The sequence below is a fragment of the Salmo salar genome, chromosome 10 (genome assembly GCF_965601325.2).
Source record: "Salmo salar chromosome 10, fSalSal1, whole genome shotgun sequence".
Classification (NCBI taxonomy): Eukaryota; Metazoa; Chordata; class Actinopteri; order Salmoniformes; family Salmonidae; genus Salmo; species Salmo salar.
In genome coordinates, this window is record NC_138300.1 from 25,301,656 (window position 1) to 25,327,286 (window position 25,631).

The 25,631-nt window shown below is 43.1% G+C and overlaps 1 protein-coding gene across 1 annotated transcript; it reads right to left on the reverse strand.

The window, feature by feature from the left end:
• Positions 1 to 1,868: 1,868 nt before the first annotated feature.
• Positions 1,869 to 24,970, reverse strand: myo1f (myosin IF). Its single transcript, XM_014216509.3, has 28 exons — positions 24,694 to 24,970; positions 19,984 to 20,115; positions 19,208 to 19,297; positions 18,934 to 19,028; positions 13,301 to 13,388; positions 12,490 to 12,579; positions 11,494 to 11,625; positions 11,174 to 11,308; positions 10,814 to 10,946; positions 9,849 to 10,045; positions 7,971 to 8,051; positions 7,771 to 7,857; positions 7,579 to 7,665; positions 7,315 to 7,482; positions 7,060 to 7,145; positions 6,867 to 6,948; positions 6,637 to 6,743; positions 6,389 to 6,487; positions 6,121 to 6,265; positions 5,832 to 5,946; positions 5,458 to 5,627; positions 5,155 to 5,300; positions 4,763 to 4,909; positions 4,463 to 4,611; positions 4,232 to 4,294; positions 3,880 to 4,081; positions 3,216 to 3,391; positions 1,869 to 2,935 (listed from the first exon to the last, which is right to left on the reverse strand). Exons 1-28 carry the CDS (start codon positions 24,694 to 24,696, stop codon positions 2,859 to 2,861), a joined length of 3,282 nt encoding a protein of 1,093 aa, XP_014071984.2. The 5' UTR covers positions 24,697 to 24,970; the 3' UTR covers positions 1,869 to 2,858.
• Positions 24,971 to 25,631: the final 661 nt, after the last annotated feature.

A 25,631-nucleotide genomic window follows, 5' to 3' on the forward strand; every position in this document is an offset into this window, starting at 1 on the left:
AAAAATTTGTTATGTAAAAATTATTTCATACTCCACATTTAGCGGGGCCACAAGGGGGTCCAAAATTGTTGTCACAGGGGTACTGCCCCTGCTAAATTCACAATCTGGCCCTCATACCATCATGGCCTTCTAATCATCCCAAGTTTACGATTGGCTCATTCATCCCCCTTCCTCTCCCCTGTAACTATTTCCCAGGTCGTTGCTGTAAATGAGAATGTGTTCTCAGTCAATTTACCTGGTAAAATAAGGGTTAAATAAGATCTGGGGAAAGGTACCAAAACATTTCTGCAGCATTGAAGGTCCCCAAGAACACAGTGGCCTCCATCATTCTTAAATGGAAGAAGTTTGGAACCCTCAAAACTCTTCCTAGAGCTGGCCGCCCAGCCAAACTGAGCAATCGGGGTAGAAGGGCCTTGGTCAGGGAGGTGACCAAGAACCCGATGGTCACTCTGACAGAGCTCCAGAGTTCCTCTGTGGAGATGGGAGAACCTTCCAGAAGGACAACCATCTCTGTAGCACTCCACCAATCAGGCCTTTATGGTAGAGTGGCGAGATGGAAGCTACTCAGTAAAAGCCACATGACAGCCCACTTGGAGTTTGCCAAAAGGCACCTAAAGACTCTCAGACCAAGAGAAACAAGATTCTCTGGTCTGATGAAACCAAGATTGAATTCTTTGGCATGAATGCCAAGCGTCACGTCTGGAGGAAACCTGGTACCATCCCTACGGTGAAGCATGGTGGTGGCAGCATCATGCTGTGGGGATGTTTTTCAGCGGCAGGGACTGGGAGACTAGTCAAGATCGAGGGAAAGATGAACGGAGCAAAGTACAGAGAGATCATTGATGAAAACCTGCTCCAGAGCACTCATGACCTCAGACTGGGGCGAAGGTACACATTCCAACAGGACAATGACCCTAAGCAGACAGCCAAGACAACGCAGGAGGGGCTTTCGGGTCTCTGAATGTCCTTGAGTGGGCCAGCCAGAGCCCGGACTTGAACCCGGTCGAACATCTCTGGAGAGACCTGAAAATAGCTGTGCAGCGACGCTCCCCATCCAACCTGACAGAGCTTGAGAGAATCTGCAGAGAAGAATGGGAGAAACTCTCCAAATAAAGGTTTGCCAAGCTTGTAGCGTCATATCCAAGAATACTCCAGGCTGTAATCACTGCCAAAGGTGCTTCAACAAAGTACTGAGTAAAAGGTCTGAATACTTATGTAAATGTGATATTTAATTTTTTTATTTGTAATAAATCTGCAAAATTTTCAAAAAAACTGTTTTTGCTTTGTCCTTATGGGGTATTGTGTGTAGATTAATGAGTGGGGAAAAACTATTTAATCCATTTTAGAATAAGGCTGTAATGTAACAACATGTGGAAATAGTCAAGAGGTCTGAATAATTTCTGAATACACTGTATGCACTTTTCTACTATGCATATTCAACACTTCATATTGTCAAGACATGTTTTTATACAACATAATTGGTCAAAGATGGAACCATCACCTGCTGCATGCTTCAGTAACTGTTCCAAAAACGACTATAAACTGCATCCACACATTCAACATTGTAATGGATTAGCATTTCCATTCTTAACGTGTAAAGCTCCCAGTTTCAGTCAGAGCTCACCTGCTGGACCAGTCCTCCCAGCTGAAGAAGAATCTACTGTGCTGCACTCTCTCCTGACAACACATCATTCATAGCCATAATGAAGACAGCATTCTTCAAGGGTTACGAGACTTTGAAAAACAAGGGTGCATTCCAGGGATCATTATTGATAGCTAAACATGATATAAGAATGAGGTGGCCTTCAAGCATTCAATTTCATTTAGTTACACATTGCGTCAAGGAGACAAAAACAGTATATCAGTCATTTCTGTATCTATAATAATTGTCTTTATTATGACCACTGCCACTTCACAAAAATATAAATTCTAATTTTACAACACATTAACTCGTTTTGTAATTAATTCAACATAGCAGAACTATTATTTGTAATTACAAGTTTATAACATAAAATAACCATGTATATTATCATACACCAGTCAAACTTTTATGCTCAGTGCACATTGACTGAAATGGTGCAGCGGTACCTCCCAGTGGTTGCTTAAAGCAGCAATCATAAGTAGAAACAATATCAACGCAGCCTCCACACCCCTGGTTCAGTAAAAAGCTGAGGGATCAGGCTGGAGAAATGTAATCACTCAAATTCATAGACAGAGCTATGGGTGCAAGGAATGACCATCCAAGATAGCAAAATGATAGTTTTGACCGTATTTTGAGGCTGTATAGTGTTTGTTTACATTTTCTTTGTTTCCAAACATTGGGGTTAAACAAGCTTACATTTTGGGTTCTGATGGGGTATGACAGTTGAACTAAGCTCGTGAGGCATTTATAAGTAATTTTTTTCAGGAATCAATGGGTGCATATCATTAATTTATTAGTCAAAAAAATGGATGTAGAAACTGTTGATTGTCCCTTTAAATTTCTGGGATGCTTTTTTTTCTACACTTGATAGCATTACATTTGTTACACGGTTCTCACAAAGCTATTTTTTTAATAATATGCATAAAATCATTGCGTCCGATTTTGAGTTAGCACCTCAAAGCTGTCCTCTTTTGTGAAACTGGAAAAAGAAAGTCATGGTTCTCTGTTTCAGCTAGCTTTCCAACATGCATCTTACTTATATTGTTGTGCAGATATTATAAAGAACTGGTGTCAACATGATGATTCTATTGATACGCTTGTAAATCAGATATCTCTTGTAATTACTGTTAGGCTTACATGCAATTCACCATTGCTTTACAGTGGATAGTCATGTCTGTTGTATACATAGTTTGTTGGGCCACAGGACAGGCAGTAATCAGATCTTCTCCACATAGTTCCCAGGGAAGAGTCCTTCCTTGCCACAAAACCTGCCTCTCCACCAGCCTGATGCATCTGCAGGGGAACACAGAGATATGGACAGCTGTGGACTCCATACACAGTACAGTCTTAGAACTCATCCAATACAGGTCTGAGCATGAATTGATGCTGTGAGCTTATTCGGGATCAGCACTTAAAGCATAACAGCACTGGTGTAGTAGTGCCAAGCATCCAACAAGTTCTCTAGTCTCTTCTGCCTCTTTCTTCACACCCTTTTCCGTTGTTGAGATGGACATAGTTTTTTAACAAATAGAGAATTGAGTACTATTATATTCCTTCCCTACGTGTTCCTCACCTTCATTGAGCAGGTCGATGATATCATTGGTGTCAAAGCTGAGCTCGTCTGTGTCCTGGCCAGCATATTGGTACTTCGCCCGGCAACGCGGGCCGGTGGGGCGTGGCTGGGCCTTGGGCCGGCTGGACGGGGCCGGGGGGGGCCGCTGGCTGCTGATACTCCTCTTCCTCTGCATTCTGGAGAGAGAGAGAGGGGGGGGATGAGAGAGGGAGAGAGAGGGGGGGATGAGAGAGAGAGAGAGAGAGAGAGAGGGATGAGAGATGAGAGAGAGAGAGGGGGATGAGAGAGAGAGAAAGGGGGGATGAGAGAGAGAGGGATGAGAGAGATGAGAGAGAGAGATGAGAGAGAGAGAGAGGGGGTGGGGATGAGAGAGAGAGAGGGATGAGAGAGATGAGAGAGAGAGAGAGAGAGAGAGAGAGAGAGAGAGAGAGAGGATGAGAGAGAGAGAGAGAGAGAGAGAGAGGGGGGGGATGAGAGAGAGAGTGGGATGAAAGAGATGAGCGAGAGAGAGAGAGGGATGAGAGAGATGAGAGAGAGAGAGAGAGAGAGAGAGGGGGGGGGGGGGGGGGGGGGGGATGAGAGAGATGAGAGCCCAACTCCAACCCTTCACTGCAGATAGTATATTTTGTGAATACCCACTGTGTGCTCAGTTTATTCAGCTCACCCAGACACGCCCTGGTCAGGCACGTTGAGGAAGTCCAGGTTCCCCTGCTGAGTCTGAGCCGAGCCTCGTCTTGTATTCAGGGAGCCCAGTTTGGGGAGGGCGGCGCTGGGGGGCCGGTTCCGTTTCTGGGGGATGGAGTAGGTATGCTCTGGCTGCTGGGGCGGTGGAGCACCTCTACCTCTGGGTGCACCATTCTGGTGCCCTAGTCAAAGAAGAGGAACACAGATACCATCAAAACACAAGACAAATTGTATACCATTCATACACTACGACCTCTAATATCTCAACATAATTATCACAGTGGTGGTACAGTTCATAGTAAGCACTGCAAGTCCATGTTCGTGGAGTTTACCTCTGCTGGGAGGCTGACTCCTGCCTCCTCCATGGTTCTGTGGAGATCCCTTCTTGGTGGGCTCTGACAAAATAAACATGTAGAGTTTTAAACTATGACATATTAGGATTAACAGGATATATTATATACTGTACACTGTATTGAGTCAGACCTAGTATTCTATACATGATCTACTATATCTATGTCTCTTTTCCACTTCGGTATGTGATTCTTTCTGTTCCTGCTACTCACTGGAGGTCTTTGGCAGGCCATCTCCCACGTTGATGGTGAGGGTCTTTCCAGCTGGTTTGATCTCTGCCAGGTCTCCCTGTCCCCTCTGGAACACCACAACACGGGTGCCCCCTCCACCCCAGCCCTCCTTCTTCACCCGGAACTCCAGTCTATAGAGAGCCACAACAGTGGACATGAATGATATGATCCATTTTACCAAATGCTTTCATCCAAAGTTAACTCGATCAACTAAACTATGGAGACCACACATAGAGAGTCATATAGCAAGGCTGTTCCTATCCAGTATGTGTGTAGTCCTACCTGTCGTTGAAGGAGAGAGACAGCTTGTTCTTGGTCGCCTCTTCATAGCGCTTACAGAGCAGGCTGAGGAACTCAGTCTTGAAGTTGGACTCCAGCAGACTGTCATACTGAGCCTCATGCACGATGAAGAAATCATCCTGTCTCATACTACAGGGAGAGGGAGAAAGGCAGAAATGGAAAGGGTTGAGCGATTGCCGTTGATAGAAGACAAGAAGTGTCACACAGAGTAGGCGGATATAGCAAAGTTATTTTTTTTACATATCCTGTGTGATCAATTCCTGTTTATTAATGACAACGCTGACAACAAAAGTTCCCAATGGTACTGCCTGGAAATACATCACACTGGACTGGTATATGCTATTCTAAGTGTAGCAGGGAGAAAAACCCTTTACCTGAGCGAGACAGAGTGGATGCTCTCAAACTCCAGCTTCCGTTTTAACACCTCCTTTATCTGCCCCTTCTCTGGCCCCTTCTTCACCTTCTCTCTGCCTATCAGGTAGATACCCTTGGGAGACAGAATCAGGTCCCTCTTGATGGACTGGAGAGAGAAAATGGGAGGGGGAGAGAAAGAATAAGAGTGAGAATGAGTGGGTGTAAATGGAAGATGGAAGAAGTTAACCCCATGTTGTGTAGTTAACCCCGGCATTGGCTCTCTTTTCCTCACCGCTCTGTAGGGGAGGGACAGGTAGACTCACATTGAACCTGCGGTCAAACTTGTTGACAGAATCTGCAAAGTCGACTCGCTCCCTCTTGGCCAGGAACTGTCTGAGCTCAGGCCTCTGCTCCAGTCCCAGGTAGTCACCTACAAAGTTCCTGTTGATGCTGTTCCTCCTCCGCTCCTTAGAGTTGTACAGGATGTCCGAGGCTGCGGACAACATGCGAGAGAGGGGAGTTCATGGTCATTTTAAGTAAGACCCTTCAAGGACATATTCTTTGCTGTATATTCATTTTCTGTATTTACATTGATTTGTGTATATTCATATTTCTGTATTTACATTGATTAATGTATATTCATATTTCTTCCTTGTTTCATCCCCACACACCTCTCTAGGATCATTGACACACTTACCCTCCTCCCTCATCTGTTCATATTTCCTCCTGGCGATGTACTTCCTCCAGGCCTTCTGGATGGTCCTGGCGAACATGTCGAATTTCCTCTCCCGCATCTCCTCCAATAGGAAGAGCTAGGAGAGACGGAGGGGAGAGGGAATGCTTTGATCAAAGAAACCATTTTACAGTATATAGATGAATACCTCACACCTTTTTTGTAATACATTTCATATATTCATGTAAACCGGGACGACCCATTGAGATAAAAGAACAGCACTTTTCTTAGGGAGACCTATGTGGGCCCCTACCGACTCTGGGGCCTTGACGAAGACCTTGGAGCGCCCCATCTGGTACTGATCTGTGTCCATGTTGACAGAGCGGAGGAGATGCAGGACCCCCTGCTGCTCTCCCCCCTGCCAGCACGGCCACGTCTCTGCCGTCAGGATGGCATACCTGCAGGCCACACACAGAGGGTCAGGCACTGGGGGGGACATAACTACACCCCCCCCCCCCCCCCCCAGTGTCTGCACAAAGCAGACACTGAAGGACACACACCTAAGAGTAAGTAAGACTCACCTCTGTAGGAACTTATTGAAGACTCTGCGATAGGCGTAGCCGGCTCGACGTACACGGATGTTCTCCCGCAGCCCAAGGTACTCCACCTGGTGCTTGGCCCTAAACACACACATAGTTTAATCATCTCCTTTATTCTAATGTTCCAATTCTAATGTTCCAAACTATACCGTCATAACTCCCTGCTGAATTCTCTGAATGTTCTGCTATTGGATATTTGGTGTCTGTTGGGGGGTGTAATAGGGACACACCGGCTCTCCTCCCAGTCCTTGGGTCTCTTAGTCTCATTGGGTTTGATACATCGGATATAGTGGGGGGTGCACTTCATCAACGTGTTCACCAGATCATTGGCTTGTTTCTGCAGAGAGAACATAAGAGATAGATGTACCACCAGGTAGCTACTAATAACCTCAAACCTATGGGTGTACTGTTCCACTCAGCCACTGAACCACAGTGCTGGCAGTAGAGTGGGGACAGTTACCTTGATCTTACAGCTAGCAGTGGTGGGCCTGCTCTTCTTGTCTGTGTTGAGGTTTTCAGGGAAGAGGCTGCGGATGAAGTCACTGTGGGAACAAGACGGAGGACCACATTTCATTGATCCCACCCACATTATTTTCAAGCCTTGGTTGTTTTGAGACGCGTGTCTGTTAAGGTAAAGATAGAGGCATACGTACTGTTCACTGCTCTGCATGAGTTCAATGAGGTCAGTAAAAAGCACGTCCCGGTTTCTCTCACAGAAGCCGTTTATTTCGTAGGAGACCTGAGGTGACATGAGACAACATGTGTAAATATCAACATTCACACTTCCTGCACCCACATGTCTACCTACCCACTTCCCATTGATGGAACATTCCTTTCTACCTCAGCCTAGAAGTGTCTACTTCTATGTGTTTTGAGCGTGAGAAGGCTTGTCCTCTCCTGGTACCCACCTTGCCTGCGTAGTGGTGGATGACAAAGCCAGAGCTCCAGCTGTTGAAGTGTTCGTGAGTGCCCACCACCGCAGAGAGCTTCTGGAGCAGGGTGCCATCTGCCCCCTCACCCTTGGCATACATGGTGGCACACACATCATCCAGCACACTCATGATGCCTGGCGGGTTCTGAAGGGGATTGTTAGACATGTAGCGTGGTAGCCACAAGCAGAATAAAGACACATTTGTGGAAATTGCATTGAGATGTTGTCATTTTGGGCTCACCAACTTATTCTCGATGAGGTCACACACAACCTTGTTGTTGAAATACTCAATTGGTTTCCACTTGATGCCTTCCTGAACATACTCCTCCTGGGAGAAACATAGCGAGATAGACAATGCCAATATAATTCTCACAACATCCAAGACACCTCGTAAAGGAAATGAAAAGTGTTGATGTTTGAGAGTGGTTTGTACCTGTTCAGCCTTCAGTGTCAGCTCAATAAATATCTGCTGTAGCTTCTCGTTAACAAAGTTGATGCAGAACTGCTCAAACCCATTCCTCTGTCAGAAAGCACACATCCAGGTTGAAGACAATGTTACCACATAGCTATGTCTGGTCTTATTATCCCAGAGTTCAGAGATGGACATGTCTTTGTATTTAATATACCATTCACCTGAAATATCTCAAAGCCATATATGTCAAGTACTCCTATACTGAATTCTTCATGAGGTTTCTGTATGGCTTTGTTTATTGCCTGGTAATAGGAGAGGAAGAGAGAGGAGAGTTAATTAGTATGAAATGGACGTGTCACCATTACTGTATTTGTGTCTGTGTGTGTATTGTTGCAGTGTATAGTAAACTCAGCAAAAAAAGAAACGTCCCTTTTTCAGGACCCTGTCTTCCAAAGATAATTCATAAAAATCCAAATAACTTCACAGATCTTCATTGTAAAGGGTTTAAACACTGTTTCCCATGCTTGTTCAATGAATTGTTCATAAACAATTAATGAACATCGACCTGTGGAACGGTCATTAAGACACTAACAGCTAACAGACGGTATGTAATTAAGGTCACAGTTATGAAAACTTAGGACACTAAAGAGGCCTTTCTACTGACTCTGAAAAACACCAAAAGAAAGATGCCCGGGATCCCAGCTCATCTGCGTGAACGTGCCTTAGGCATGCTGCAAAGAGGCATGAGGACTGCAGATGTGGCCAGGGCAATAAATTGCAATGTCTGTACTGTGAGATGCCTAAGACAGCGCTGCACGGAGACAGGATAGACAACTGATGGTCCTCGCAGTGGCAGACCACGTGTAACAACACCTGCACAGGATCAGTACATCCGAACATCACACCTGCGAGACTGGTACAGGATGGCAACAACAACTGCCCAAGTTACACCAGGAACGCACAATCCCTCCATCAGTGCTCAGACTGTCTGATAGGCAATAGGCTGAGAGAGGCTGGACTGAGGGCCTGCAGGCCTATTGCAAGGCAGGTCCTCACCAGACATCACCGGTAACAACATCGCCTATGGGCACAAACCCACCATCGCTGGACCAGACAGGACAGCAAAAAGTGCTCTTCACTGACGAGTCGCGGTTTTGTCTCACCAGGGGTGATGGTCGGATTCGCGCTTATTGTCGAAGGAATGAACGTTACACTGAGGCCTATACTCTGGAGCAGGATCGATTTGGAGGTGGAGGGTTCGTCAGGGTCTGGGGCGGTGTGTCACAGCATCATCAGACTGAGCTTGTTGTCATTGCAGGCAATATCAACGCTGTGCGTTACAGGGAAGACATCCTCCTCCCTCATGTGGTACCCTTCCTGCAGGCTCATCCTGACATGACCCTCCAGCATAACAATGCCACCAGCCATACTGCTCGTTCTTTGCGTGATTTCCTACAAGACAGGAATGTCAGTGTTCTGCCATGGCCAGCGAAGAGCCCGGATCTCAATCCCATTGAGCACGCCTGGGACCTGTTGGATCGGAGGGTGAGGGCTAGGGGCCGTTCCCCCAGAATTACATTTTACATTTTAGTCATTTAGCAGACGCTCTTATCCAGAGCGACTTACAGTAGTGAATGCATACATTACATACATTTCATACATTTTTTTCTCCGTACTGGTCCCCCGTGGGAATCGAACCCACAACCCTGGCGTTGCAAACACCATGCTCTTCCAACTGAGCTACACGGAGCCACCCCATGTCCAGGAACTTGCAGGTGCCTTGGCGGAAGAGTGGGGTAACATCTCACAGCAAGAACTGGCAAATCTGGTGCAGTCCATGAGGAGGAGATGCACTGCAGTACTTAATGCAGCTGGTGGCCACACCAGATACTGACTGTTAATTTTGACCCTTCCTTTGTTCAGGGACACATTATTCCATCTGTTAGTCACATGTCTGTGGAACTTGTTCAGTTTATGTCTCAGTTGTGGAATCTTGTTATGTTCTTACAAATATTTACACATGTTAAGTTTGCTGAAAATAAATGCAGTTGACAGTGAGAGGATGTTTCTTTTTTTGGCTGAGTTTAGTTGTCCCTGACCTCCACCAGGTAGTCAAAGAGTCGTGTGTAGAGGGCCTTTGCCAGGGCGTCTCGGGTATAGGTGGCTTGTTCTTGGTTGAGTGTTACATCAATGGACTCAGACTTTCCACCCCACTTTGAGTCCATCTTTCTGCTGGTCAGTTTGTCTTGCAGACGCGTTGGGTCAATGCCCAGCAGATAGGCAGGGAAGGCAAGCACTGGGAGGGAGGAAAAACATACAGAACAAACAGAACACCTGAGCAAAATAAATTAATTCATGCTTTCATTATGGCAAAAGTGTGTTTTGGTGACTATCCCTCTAATGTTTTTTCACCTTATGGGGACAGTTGCATTGATGCTTACTTGTGCATGTGGAGCTCTGTGTGCATGTGTTCATCTGGAGCTCTGTGTGCATGTGTTCATGTGGAGCTCTGTGTGCATGTGTTCATGTGGAGCTCTGTGTGCATGTGTTCATGTGGAGCTCTGTGTGCATGTGTTCATGTGGAGCTCTGTGTGCATGTGTTCATCTGGAGCTCTGTGTGCATGTGTTCATGTGGAGCTCTGTGTGCATGTGTTCATGTGGAGCTCTGTGTACATGTGTTCATGTGGAGCTCTGTGTGCATGTGTGCATGTTGAGCTCTGTGTGCATGTGTTCATGTGGAGCTCTGTGTGCATGTGTTCATGTGGAGCTCTGTGTGCATGTGTTCATGTGGAGCTCTGTGTGCATGTGTTCATGTGGAGCTCTGTGTGCATGTGTTCATGTGGAGCTCTGTGTGCATGTGTTCATGTGGAGCTCTGTGTGCATGTGTTCATGTGGAGCTCTGTGTGCATGTGTTCATGTGGAGCTCTGTGTGCATGTGTTCATGTGGAGCTCTGTGTGCATGTGTTCATGTGGAGCTCTGTGTGCATGTGTTCATGTGGAGCTCTGTGAGCATGTGTTCATGTACATGTGTGTGTATTAGGCATGTTTGTCTTCTCCCACTCACAGTCAGTGCTCTCCACCTGCCCATAGTTGCCTGCCTCTATGAAGCTGATGTTTCCAAGGTGCAGGATTCCTGTTATGATCTGCAGCCCCTGAGCCTGGTAGGCCTCTGGGATCCCAATCACATTCATGGCTTCCTGTGGACAAAACAAAACACTGATGTCTATGGTCCTGAACAGAGCGCCATTACTGCTGGCCCTGACAACACACAAGGACCGGGAATACACAATAGAACAGTATATTTAGCTAATATAAGCCTGTATTATGAACATAAATATGAGTGTCAATTTGCTCCCAGCGCTTCTGTGATGTCTCAATAAAGGAAAAAAAATGTGTACTCTGTTTTTAGCCCTGATGGCGGTACCATTGTCTCCTGAAAGTCCTTGCTGTCATTGGTTCCGTCCACTTTGTATGTCCCAGACTGGTTCAGGTAGTAGTAGTATTCTGGAGTCATGATGCCCAGGGCTTCTTTCTGCTGGGGGTTGGTTCCCTCTATTAGCTAAATACAACAGTTCAGACAAAACACAATTGAAAGTTACAGCACATGAATTACACATCAACAATTCACACCCAATTATGAAACCCTACAGAACCGTTAAATCTGTGCTGTAGGGTGAGAAAGTCAAACACATTGTCATTGTGGGTTGTTAAATTACTGCTGGCCTAGTTCGGGGCCTGACTGACCTGGTAGTAGATGTGGAAGTTCCTCTCATTCTCATTCTGGCTCACGACCCTCGACTTCTCAAGGAGGAAGTTGGAGATTTTACCACCGTCCGGCTCTCCTCCTCTGCTAAACTGGATCTCAAAGTACTTACCCTGTTAGATTAGAACACACACAAAAACCTATCACTCAAATTCGACATGGTTCATTATTCTGACTTTGTGGTTGTGGTCCGGGGGGCAGGTAGCCTAGTGGTTAAGAACGTTGGGCCAGTAACCGAAAGAGCGCTGTTTCGAAGCCCTGAACGGACTAGGTGAAAAATCTGTAGATGTTCCCTTGATCAGGGCACTATACCCTAATTGCTCCTGTAAGTAGCTCTGGATAAGAGTGTCTGTAAATGACTCATATTTAAATGGCAATGGGTATGTGGCCCTATGTATTGGTAGAATGGAATTATCAGAGCAGTGACACGAGATGTACTACTGCTCTGTACCACAAGATGTACCACAAAATAAGATATTTACATTACTACACAGCTGTTGACCCCACCCAGGATTTCACCTCAGCTCAGTCTTCTCAAGCTCTTTCATCTCACTGTGTTGTTCTTCTGTAATAGAGGCCTACAGTACACACAGCTGGGCACCTCAGAGGCAGGAAACCCCAGAGGTGACATGCACTCAGCTACAAAGCCTGCACTGTTGCATGTGGATGTGGTTAGGAGTTGAGGCTAACATCTCAGGATCTCAGCAGTAGGGAAAGGGGAGAGGGTGAAAGGTGGCTGTTGCATACTGCTGCTGTGGGTATATAGTCTGCAGAATGCAGATCACCTCTGGTAGAGCACAGGAAAAACAACAGCCTCTGTGCACAGTGTATTGTCTATAGGAAGAGTTAGCACAGAACTAACAGAAATGATCAGTTTACAGTATCAGTCTTACTTTATTAGCCCACACACAGTGTCTAGAGAGGAGGAGGAGGAAGAACAAGATGAAGGGAGGCTGATTGCTGTACGTATCACTCACAAAGCGACTGGAGTTGTTGTTGCGGACAGTCTTGGCATTGCCGAAGGCCTCCAATAGAGGATTGGACTGGAGGATGATGTCCTTCACATGCTGAGAGACACATACAGAGAAACATCACAACACAGCACTTCAGTTTCCTTCACAGTCATTAGTAATGGTAATGGTAATAGTAGTAATAGTAATGTAATAGTAGTAATAGTAATGGTAATGGTAATATTAGTAATAGTAATGGCAATGCTAATAGTAATAGTAGTAATGGTAATGGTAATAATAGTAATGGTAATGGTAATAGTAGTAATGGTAATGGTAATAGTAGTAATAGTAATGGTAATAGTAGTAAGAGTAATGGTAATAGTAGTAATAGTAATGGTAATAGTAGTAATAGTAATGGTAATAGTAGTAATAGTAATGGCAATGCTAAAAGTAATAGTAGTAATAGTAATGGTAATGGTAATAATAGTAATGGTAATAGTAATAATAGTAATGGTAATGGTAATAGTAGTAATAGTAATGGTAATAGTAGTAATAGTAATGGCAATGGTAATAATAGTAATAGTAATGGTAATAGTAATAATAGTAATGGTAATATTATAGTAATGGTAATGGTAATAGTAGTAATAGTAATGGCAATAATAGTAATAGTAATGGTAATAGTAGTAATAGTAATGGCAATAGTAGTAATAGTAATGGCAATGCTAATAGTAGTAATAGTAATGGTAATGGTAATAGTAGTAACAGTAATGCTAATGGTAATAGTAGTAATAGTAATGCTAATGGTAATAGTAGTAATAGTAATAACAGAAGGTAATACCTGCACTTTATCACCTCCTCCTGATACTTTGGAGATGTAACCCATAATGTATTTTGCAGCCACAGTCTTCCCAGCTCCACTCTCCCCACTGGCACAACACACACAAAACATACAGCCATATTAATGATAACCCTCTAATTTACACTGTATCAAAAACCCTTTTTGTGAAACTTGTTGTGAAGGTGATCTATGGCTGCACATGAGTTTCTGTTTCTTTTATACTAAACAAAAATATAAACACAACATGTAAATTGTTGGTCCCATGTTTCATGACCTGAACTAAAATATCACAGAAATGTTCCATATGCACATAAAGCTTATTTCTTTCAAATTCTGTGCACAAATTTGTTTATATCCCTGTTTGTGAGCATTTCTCCTTTGCCAAGATAATCCATCCACCTGACAGGTGTGGAATATCAAGAAGCTGATTAAATAGCATGATCATTACACAGGTGCACCTTGTGCTGGGGACAATAAAAGGCCTCTCTAAAATGTGCAGTTTTAATACACAACACAATGCCACAGATGTCTCAAGTTTTGAAGGAGTGTGCAAATGGCATGCTGACTACAGGAATGTCCACCAGAGCTGTTGCCAGAGAATTTAATGTTAATTTCTCTATCATAAGCCGCCTCCAACGTTGTTTTACAGAATTTGGCAGTATGTCCCACTGTTTAACATATACTGTTTACAGGAAACTCACTCTACATCCTTAGATGAAGTTGAGTGGGAAAAGGAATGGGGTGGTGAAATAATTTTCTGTCATGGACAAAGGAACTCAAAGGGTGTGATGATATTAATTAACAAAAATGTTGAATATGAAAGTGGACAAAAAAAAGATTTGGCTCATTCATTTACAGTGAGGGAAAAAAGTATTTGATCCCCTGCTGATTTTGTACGTTTGCCCACTGACAAAGAAATTATCAGTCTATAATTTTAATGGTAGGTTTATTTGAACAGTGAGAGACAGAATAACAACAAAAAAATCCAGAAAAACGCATGATAAAAATGTTATAAATTGATTTGCATTTTAATGAGGGAAATAAGTATTTGACCCCTCTGCAAAACATGACTTAGTACTTGGTGGTAAAACCCTTGTTGGCAATCACAGAGGTCAGATGTTTCTTGTAGTTGGCCACCAGGTTTGCACACATCCCACGAGGGATTTTGTCCCACTCCTCTTTGCATATCTTCTCCAACTCATTAAGGTTTCGAGGCTGACGTTTGGCAACTCGAACCTTCAGCTCCCTCCATAGATTTTCTATGGGATTAAGGTCTGGAGACTGGCTAGGCCACTCATGGACCTTAATGTGCTTCTTCTTGAGCCACTCCTTTGTTGCCTTGGCCGTGTGTTTTGGGTCATTGTCATGCTAGAATACGCATCCACGACCCATTTTCAATACCCTGGCTGAGGGAAGGAGGTTCTCACCCAAGATTTGACGGTACATGGCCTCGTCCATCGTCCCTTTGATGTGGTGTAGTTGTCCTGTCCCCTTAGCAGAAAAACACCCCCAAAGCATAATGTTTCCACCTCCATGTTTGACGGTGGGGATGGTGTTCTTGGGGTCATAGGCAGCATTCCTCCTCCTCCAAACATGGCGAGTTGAGTTGATGCCAAAGACCTCCATTTTGGTCTCATCTGACCACAACACGTTCACCCAGTTGTCCTCTGAATCATTCAGATGTTCATTGGCAAACTTCAGACGGGCATGTATATGTGCTTTCTTGAGCAGGGGGACCTTGCGGGCACTGCAGGATTTCAGTCCTTCACGGCGTAGTGTGTTACCAATTGTTTTCTTGGTGACATGGTCGCAGCTGCCTTGAAATCATTGACAAGATCCTCCCGTGTAGTTCTGGGCTGATTCCTCACCGTTCTCATGATCATTGCAACTCCACGAGGTGAGATCTTGCATGGAGCTGGAGATTGGAGATTGACAGTTCTTTTGTGTTTCTCACCAAGCTGCTTGGCGATGGTCTTGTAGCCCATTCCAGCCTTGTGTAGGTCTACAATCTTGTCCCTGACATCCTTGGAGAGCTCTTTGGTCTTCGCCATGGTGGAGAGTTTGGAATCTGATTGATTGATTGCTTCTGTGGACAGGTGTCTTTTATACAGGTAACAAACTGAGATTAGGAGCACTCCTTTTAAGAGTGTGCTCCTAATCTCAGCTCGTTACCTGTATAAAAGACACCTGGGAGCCAGAAATCTTTCTGAAATACTTATTTCCCTCATTAAAATGCAAATCAATTTATAACATTTTTGACATGCGTTTTTCTGGATTTTTTTGTTGTTATTCTGTCTCTCACTGTTCAAATAAACCTACCATTAAAATTATAGACTGATCATTTCTTTGTCAGTGGGCAAACGTACAAAATCAGCAGGGGATCAAATACTTTTTTCCCTCACTGTATATGGTCCAAATCAGGATGAACCACACTTCTTCAAAAATATTTATACCAATTTATTGAACTTACAGGCAACAAATGATCTAATCATTATGGTTTGAGACTATAACACAGTGTTAAGTACCTCAATGGACCGTAAAGGTAATCACTCTACAAACTATCATCACCGTGCCATTAAGGAAATCACAAATATTATGGACACATTAGAAATAGTGGATATTTGGAGACTAAAAAACCCCGACCTAGTGAGATATACATGGAGGAGACTTAATCAAGCTAGTCATCTTGACTACTTTCTTATCTCTTTCTCTCTTGCATCAAAGGTTAAAAAGGTTTTAATAGGAGACAGAATGCGATCGGATCATCATCTAATTGGCATTCACATAACTCTTATAGATTTTCCACGTGGACAGGGATATTGGAAATTTTATCAAAGTTTACTGGAGGACAACTTATTTTTAACAAAGACAAAATAATTTATAAATGAATTGTTTCAGTATAATATAGGTTCAGCAAATCCCCTTATTGTTTGGGATACCTTTAAATGTACCTTCAGGGGTCATTCAATTCAATATTCATCAATAATAAAAATGCAGTTTCTGGCTAAAGAGACAAGACTAACAAGAGAAATCGATGAACTAATAGTACAGGTAGATAGCAATAAAAACGATACTACAGAGATACAAGTTAGAGGAAAAACAAAAAGAACTTGAGGAACTTATTCAAGAACGATCTAATGTAATCTATTACAAAAATAAAGCAAACTGGATGGAATATGGAGAAAAATGCACAAATTCTTCCTGAATCTCCAATACAGGAACCTTAACAAAAATAATTTGCAGAAACTCGTTACTGAAGACGGAGTCATCTATGATTCTCCGAATGATATTTAAAAAAAAATGGAGGAGGCGGGTGGCAGCGGGAGGAGGTAGGGAACTGGTCTGTCTGCCCAATATAAAGGATCAAAACTGGCGGAGGAATAGAAATAGCATAAATAGGAAAGTATACCAGTTTCATTTGAGGACCAGGATGTTGACAACTGTGCCATACAGATTACAACATTTTGATGTACCGATTCCATAGTAAAGGGTGTATGAGTTGATATATAAAACAACGCAAGATTCAAGACTTCGTGCTTTTCAGCTAAAATTATTATATAGAATTCTTGCCACCAACAAAATGTTGAATATTTGGGGCATAAAATCATCGAAGCTCTGCAGATTTTGTTGTGAGGATACAGAATCAATAGACCATCATGCTGTTTAATCAATAGACCGCTACTCAGGAAACCTGTTTCTGGTCTCAGGTTCAGGAATGGCTGAAAATGCATAGCATTGATCTAAAATTGGCCCGAGAAATAGTACTGTTAGGAGATCTGGAGAGACCGGGTTACTCAATTACTAATATAGTAATACTCTTAGTAAAAGTATTTATCTTCAACTCGCAATCTGTGGATTCTATTCGATTAGATAGATTGAAATTGCACATTAAACATCACAGTATAGTTGAAAGATACGTGTTGCGTAGAAACCCGAAGTGGGTGGCCAGCAGAGATAGATGGGATGGGCTGAGGGAAGCTGAAGGTTGGTATGTGGAATTGGAGACAAGTGGGAGTGGAGTTGCGGTGTGAGAGATAGAATGATGGTCAAAGATAAAAGTAAAACAAATAAATAAAAAAATAAGTCAAAATAAATCATAATAAAAAGTACATTTGAATGACACTAAGTGGCAGTGTTTTTACAACTAATGTCGGTTTGCCTGAGGCTGATGCCGTGCAGGTGTTTGTACACATGCATATATATACACACACTCTCATTCAAATAAACACATACAAGAACACACACATACATGTAATACTATCAGACATGCACACAAACATATACAGTTGGCATTGCTGTTATGATTTCAGTTGTCCTTGATGTCCTTATATATATATATATATATTATTTTTGCATTGTTGTTTGCTGTTTTCTTCTGTCTTTTCCTTTTTTCTCTTTAGTTCATTCTCTTGGTTGTTGGTGCATTGGGGGGTTCCTGGGGGTGGGGAATGGAATTAATTGTATTTTCTATTTAGTTTTTTCTTCCTGGGGGGGGGGACTGTGGGAAGGGTCTCAAATGGTTTAGGGACAGCTATTGGGGAACTGTGGAGGGATCTTGGAGGGTTCAGGTTCACGTTTTTTGGCCTGATGGTAGATCGGTCAACATGCCCTTGAGCAGGGCATTGATCCTGGATGCTTCTGTGTCGCTCTGAATGGGAGTCTGTTGGATGACTGGTATGGTGTAGTTGTTGAGCGGCTTCACTGCAAGTATATTGAATGTTTCGAATATTCAATAAATAATTTAAAAAATCTAAAAAATAAAAAATATAAAGTACATCCCACTGGCCTCATAACCAACGACCACGTGTAACCATGCCAGCCCGGGACCTCCACATCAGGCTTCTTCACCTGCGGGATGATCTGAGACCAGCCACCCAGACAGCTGATGAAACTGTGGGTTTGCACAACCAAAGAATTTCTGCACATCCGCCGCAATCACCTCATGTTTTTCCATGATAATGCACAGCCCCATGTCTCAAGGATCTACACAATTCCTGGAAGCTGAAAATGTCCCAGTTCTTCCATGGCCTGCATACTCACCAGACATGTCACACATTGAAAATGTTTGGGATGATCTGGATCGACGTGTACGACAACGTGTTCCAGCTCCCGACAATATCCAGCAACTTCGTACAGCCATTAAGAGGAGTGGGACAACATTCCACAGGCCACAATCAACAGCCTGATCAACTCTATGCGAAGGAGATGTGTCACGCTGCATGAGACAAATAGTGGCTTTCTGATCCACGCCCCTACCTTTTTGTTAAGGTATCTGTGAACAATAGATGCATATCTGTATTCCCAGTCATGTGAAGTCCATCGATCGGGGCCTAATGAATTTATTTTGATTGACTGATTTCCTTATATGAACTGTAACTGAGAAAAATCTTTTAAATTGTTGCATGTTGCATTTATATTTCTGTTCAGTGTAGTTAGAAAGGAAATGACACACTGATTGAGCTTTGGTTCTTTGTTAGTTCTGAGAAAAGCAGTGAAAGTAAAGGTTTTTGGGTAGAATGACGCACATGAGAAGGCCTAAGGTGCGTCAGAGAGAAGCACAGAGAAGAACTAGGACTACATACTGCCTGCCAGCAGAAAGAGATAGCAGTTATGACACTGGTATAATAACACACCTGATAATAACACACTGGTTCTCCTGATCAATCATCATGTTCCTGTACATGTTATCAGTCAGGGCGTAGATGTGGGGAGGGTTTTCATACTGGGCCTTTACATGGAGAAAGATGGACAGAAAAACGAGAGAGAGAGAGAAATGAGAGAGAGAGAGAGAGAGAGAGAGAGAGAGAGAGGGAGTTTAATATACAACTATGAAGGTAAACAAGGAAGTGAATGGGAATACAGTATAAAGACCAAAGTATATGTTGAACAATAGGATGGTTTACTCACAGCCCCTTGGTAGAGTTCAATTTCCCGGTCAGTGAAGTAGGGCATCTGTTTGAACGGGTTCACGGATATCAACACAGAGCCAATATAGGTCTGCACATGACAGTTAAGGAATAGGTAGGGTGTTTCTGGTGAAATCACAGAATATGATATTGAAACAATCACAGCGAAATTGTTGATTATGTAAACTTTTCAAAAAGATAAATATCCCAAACCATACATTAGTTTCATCCGGACTGGATTACACACACAAATATAATGCTTTTTTTCACACAAAGAATGAAGTAAGTTCTGAATGTGCAGTAAAATATGTACTAAAACACGGAAGTGTGCTGTTGAGTCACAAAGTGCATCCAAAAGAGGAACAGTGCAGTCCTATTATTGCATACATTCATGTGTGTCTGCGCATGTGAAGAAGTTGAGTGAGTACATATGTGTGGTAGGGGGGATGAGGCAAGGATGGTATGTATGTTTGTTATTGCTACTGTGTGAGTACAAACATCAGCTGTGCTCACCCATGATATAGAATGGAAGGACCTAATGCTATGGACCAGAGGAATGACCTCAATGATCTCAATTCTCAAATGGTTTAAAAGCCCTTTGTAACAGTTTTTTGTTTGTGTGTATGTGTGTATGTGTGTATGCCTATAAATACATCAGTCTGAGAGTGTGTGAGGGGCAGGTCGTGTCTCCACAGTGTACTTCCCTGCTGTATTTTTGCTGAAGAGACATTTGTGAGAAGTGATGGAAGGTCCCTAACAGACAATGAAACAGGATACGAAGATGTAGTCATCCATGTATCTCTTCTTCAGGTTCTCCACGATGGCGTCTTCGCTGATCTTGGACAGTAGCACCATGTCGTCCACACCACTCTGCTTGACATTCTGACTCTGCCAGTGATACTTACTGCCCTGCAGGAGAGAACGGTCAGGGTTGGGGAATGCACACCCTTTTTATTTGTAATTGAGGCGGAGAGAAAAGCAGAGGTAGATCTATAGATGACCTAGTTCATACTTAATGTGAGCTACAGAACATTATGAGAGGGTATCTACAAACAGGAGGGGTATAGAAAACCAGAAGAAGCACGGGCCTACTGTAATTGGGAGGCATGTGCACCAGCAGACATCAGAGAGAAGTTTCTCAGCAGCAGGGTCTCTCTGTGTGTAACTGTGTCATTAAGAATGTGACTAACTGTGGTTATCAGTACAGGAAGCTGAGGACAGTTACCAGGCAACGCTCTGTAGATGAGGTGAGCATATGCCAATTTGGCCATCTCTGTAAAGTACTCATTCCCACTCTGATCTACGACAGTGATAACCAGTAGTTGTGGTCTCTGTTGAATATGCTACCTATAGGAGTCTGTGGAATGGGAGGGGACTCTGTTTAAAGTATACCATTGGACCACAGATAGAGCAATGAGACAGATATTTCACAGGATGTAGCAATGTGAAGCATCTGGTTCGCGTTTCCACTCACTGGTGAGAGGAAGCCCAGTGGCAGGCAGTGGGAGAAGATGGAGCAAGATGGATTCTGGCCGACATTCTGCCAATTTTCTCATTGATAAAACATTTGATCTCGATACAGTTTTCTGTTTCCAAAACTAGAATCTGTTATGAACAGAGTAGACTAAATTTTGTAGACTTTACCCGTTGCCAAAGTTTCAAACAACTGCATTGTTTAGAAGGAGTGCAAGGGCGAATTGAGTTATTGCACACACACTTCACAGAGTAGGCGTTCCCTAACTGAAATATGCAAATACTTGCTAGAACACACCAATAGAATCTCACTAGCTCTTGCTTGGCTCTGCCCACCTCCTTGCTTATTCTGCCCACTATGATTTATTTGCTCCCACTGGAACCGAGATCCTGTGGTCTATCTTGGGTTAGTTATACAAATCTTTGATTGGGCCATGGTTTGGTGATTTCTTTACCCAAAATGAATGTAGTGCATTTTTAAGTAACTGCAAAAAAAAAGATTTTCTTTTCATTTTCTGCTCCCCTCCCATTCCGATGCCTTCAATACGATGATGACGTCCACCACATCGTGCAGAGAGTTTCCTGACTTCCCTATCACCACATAAAGAGTTGAGTTGAACCAGGTTTGGCCAACGATGTTGTATTACACTGTATGATATGATCTTAGCCTTGTTTGGGTTCCCAACGCTGTGTTGTTTTGATGTGTGGTGGATCCTGAAAATAGGTCTAACATGATTACTGTGGTCTGAGTTCCAACTCTCTCAACCAGCTAGTGATAACTTTGGAGGAGGAGGTTCTAATACAAATGTATATTCCAACCCCAGTGAGTCAGTCAACTCTCTGGCCAATCAATCAATGATATTCAATTACAAATAAGCTACCATGAACATTAGATACTGTAAGAAAACAAGCAGTACTTCAGTCCTTGAGGGCCGGTAATTGAATATCTATTTTGTTTTGCATCTCCACTTTTCATGTGAACAACCTGACAGACAATGTTTGTTTGTCACACATTTCAGACCACATCCATAAGTATTCTGCTCAGCACACAGAAATGGCCTCAGCTGGGTGAAACCAAGGTTCTGACTGCTTTAAATAGCTAACTGCTGATGTGACTGTTGATCCAGTGCTATGTTAAAATAGCCCACTTGCTGCTGTGTAGTGTCAGACCTGGGAGATGCTTTGTGTGCTCAGAGAGAACTACTGTAGTTCATTCCATCTGTCATCACTGTTGTGACTCACTCACTACTGTAGTTCATTCCATCTGTCATCACTGCTGTGACTCACTCACTACTGTAGTTCATTCCATCTGTCATCACTGTTGTGACTCACTCACTACTGTGTCAGCCTGTTGCAGAAAAAAGTTGTGACAATGCATCCAAAATCAATCTAGCAATGAAAGAAATCTTAATGTAAGCTTCTCAGCTATCTTAGAAAATATTTTGTGTGTTTGCGCACCCAGCAAGGGGCCGGATCTGTGCTTGGGAGTCTGTGTGAGGAGGAAGTATTGTGCTAGAAACTACAGGCCCCTCTTTCTCTCTGTCAGGGCTGCTGCACTTCCCTTCTCACGCCTCACCACTACATCTTGTGAAACCCTCTCCACTTGTCAACACGTCACTGCTGCTTTTCAATTCCAGACAATACTACAGAACTTCTTTAAACAGTTCACCCTTCCATTTACATTTTAATCCAGAGCGACCTGCTGTTAGTGCATTGATTTTAAGAGAGCTACAGTGCCTTGCGAAAGTATTCACCCTCTTGGCGTTTTTCCTATTTTGTTGCATTACAACCTGTAATTTAAACTGATTTTTATTTGGATTTCATGTAATGGGCAGACACAAAATAGTCCAAATTGGGGAAGTGAAATGAAAAAAATTACTTGTTTCAAAAAATGTCAAAGAATAACAAACAGAAAAGTGGTGCATGCATATGTATTCACCCCCTTTGCTATGAAGCCCCTAAATAAGATCTGGTGCAACCAATTACCTTCAGAAGTCACATAATTAGTTAAAAAAAGTCCACCTGTGTGCAATCTAAGTGTCACATGATCTGTCACATGATCTCAGTATATATACACCTGTTCTGAAAGGCCCCAGAGTCTGCAACACCATTAAGCAAGGGGCACCACCAAGCAAGTGGCACCATGAAGACCAAGGAGCTCTCCAAACAGGTCAGGGACAAAGTTGTGGAGAAGTACAGATCAGGGTTGGGATATAAAAAAATATCAGAAACTTTGAACATCCCACAGTGCAACATTAATTCCATTATTAAATAATTGAAAGAATATGGCACCACAACAAACCTGCCAAGAGAGGGCCGCACACCAAAACTCACAGACCAGGCAAGGAGGGCATTAATCAGAGAGGCAACAAAGAGACCAAAGATAACCCTGAAGGAGCTGCAAAGCTCCACAGCGGAGATTTGGGTATCTGTCCATAAGACCACTTTAAGCCGTACACTCCACAAAGCTGGGCTTTATGAAAGAGTGGCCAGAAAAAAATAAGCAAACATGTTTGGTGTTCGCCAAAAGGCATGTGGGAGACTCCCCAAACATATGGAATTAGTCAGATGAAACTAAAATTGAGCTTTTTGGCCATCAAGGAAAACGCTATGTCTGACGCAAACCCAACACCGCATCACCCTGAGAACACCATCCCCACAGTGAAGCATGGTGGTGGCAGCATCATGTTGTGGCAATGTTTTTCATTGCCACAATGAAACTAGTCATGACAATGACAACTAGTCAGAACTGAAGGAATGATGGATGGTGCTAAATACAGGGAAATTCTTGAGGGAAACCTGTTTCAGTCTTCCAGAGATTTGAGACTGGGACAGAGGTTCACCTTCCAGCAGGTCAATGACCCTAACCATACTGCTAAAGCAACACTAGAGTGGTTTAAGGGGAAACATTTAAATGTCTTGGAATGGCCTAGTCAAAGCCCAGACCTCAATCCAATTGAGAATCTGTGGTATGACTTAAAGATTGCTGTACACCAGCGGAACCCATCCAACTTAAAGGAGCTGGAGCAGTTTTGCCTTGAAGAATGGGCAAAAATCCCAGTGGCTAGATGTGCCAAGCTTATAGAGATATACACCAAGAGACTTGCAGGTGTAATTGCTGCAAAAGTTGGCTCTACAATGTATTGACTTTGGGGGGTGAATAGTTATACACACTGAAGTTTTCTGTTTGTTTTTGTGTTATTTCTTGTTTGTTTCACAAAAAAATAATATTTTGCATCTTCAAGGTTGTAGCAGCAGCAGAGAAGTTTGATTAACTACCCCATAGTGTACAGCACATTCTTACACAAATGTGAGGACATAGGATTCAATCAATGCTTCTATCCCTCTTGACTAGAAACACTCACTATAACCTGAGTGGATACTAGCAGGGCTTGTCAGTCAAAAGAGGAAAGGACAGCATGTTCTCCATTTAAGGAGTTAAGAGTCTCTACTACTTGATGTCCACTACCTCCTGTTCTGCAGCACTTTGTTGTATGATTGTTGTTGACAAGAGTGATAGAACATAACAGTTATCTATTTTCCTTTCATCATCTGGACATAAAATGAACACACACTGAACATCACTGTGCTTCCCCGTTGGTTCTAAGTCAGCTGTTGCCAGGCTCCAGAGTGTGATAAGTGCCAGCATCCGGGCTTAATGTGAGAGCTGTACAGCTGAGTCAAGTGACCTTAACCTAACATATAAGGCCATGTTCTTCAGAAAGTCTGTGAGATAGAGGAAACCAACACAGGAGGCTGTTGAGGGGAGGATGGCTCATAATGGCTCATAATAATGACTGGAATGAAATGAATGGAATGGTTTTAAACACAAGGAAATCATTTACTTGATGTGTCAAAGCTATTCCATGATTCTAACCCAGACATTACTATGAACCCGTCCTCCCCAATTGAGGTGGCACCAGCTGCCTGTGCTCAGCATATACAGTAGATGGAGAGGATAGACGAGTCCTAGTGAGGAGAGTCTGCAATAGTGTGTGGTGTGTGGTGTGTTACCATCGTGCCGGCGGTGCGTGTGCCCCTCTTCTCCCACGGTCCTGGACCAGGTGTTCAAAGTCCACACTGTGTGTGTCGGTAATCCCACACTAGCCCCTTCACAGCACGACCATCACAGTCAGGAAGTCTCCAGCACACACAGTCACACAGACAGAACAGCCACCTAGAAGACTTTAACATTCAAAGCGTTCAAACGTACTTCCTCATACTCTCACAGACCCAGAGCGAAACAAGAACTGCTCTGCCACAGACTTAAGAGGACACAGACACACACACAGATACAGACACACACACATATACAGACACACACACACACACACACACACACACACACACACACACACACACACACACACACACACACACACACACACACCACACACACAGACACACACTCATCCTATATCTATAGGTACCACTTCTACTCTGTTGCATTTTCAATTCTTCATTTAGTCATGATCTAAATGTGTAGACCTAATTAACAGTCAATGTTGATACTGTTAGGGGCTGTTATATCATACATTGTTAAAGTCCATAACAAACAATCTTTGATACAGACAGTATTTTCATATCATGAATAACCCCTCTATAACATACCAATCATTTAACTGATGGCACTTCTGTGTTTAATTTCCCATCTCACATTACATGACACTTCAGTTGTTTACTAGCTACTCCACCCAGACTGTGGTTAGTCTCTCATTTTTAAAATCTGAAAGGCTTGCAGTGAATGGCACTACACCCATAACGAACTTTAAAACGTTTAATTAAAGAGACATTTTAAAAAGGGTTTTTACATGACATGTTCACCTCTGATTTAGCCACTGTCTCCTGTATTCCTGACCCTGAGTTGGCCCTAGAACATGTATCCTCCATGTTTATTCCTCTAGCATATTAGCATGCCCATTTTAAACAATACAGCATCAAAGATAGATCTA

Excerpts from the sequence above, each read along its gene's own strand:
- myo1f (XM_014216509.3), bottom strand. Across the intron at positions 6,949-7,059 it reads CTCATGCAGAGCAGTGAACA|TGACTTCATCCGCAGCCTCT; the intron begins GTACGTATGCCT and ends TTGTTCCCACAG. Across the intron at positions 3,392-3,879 it reads CCTGACCAGGGCGTGTCTGG|AATGCAGAGGAAGAGGAGTA; the intron begins GTGAGCTGAATA and ends CTCTCTCTCCAG.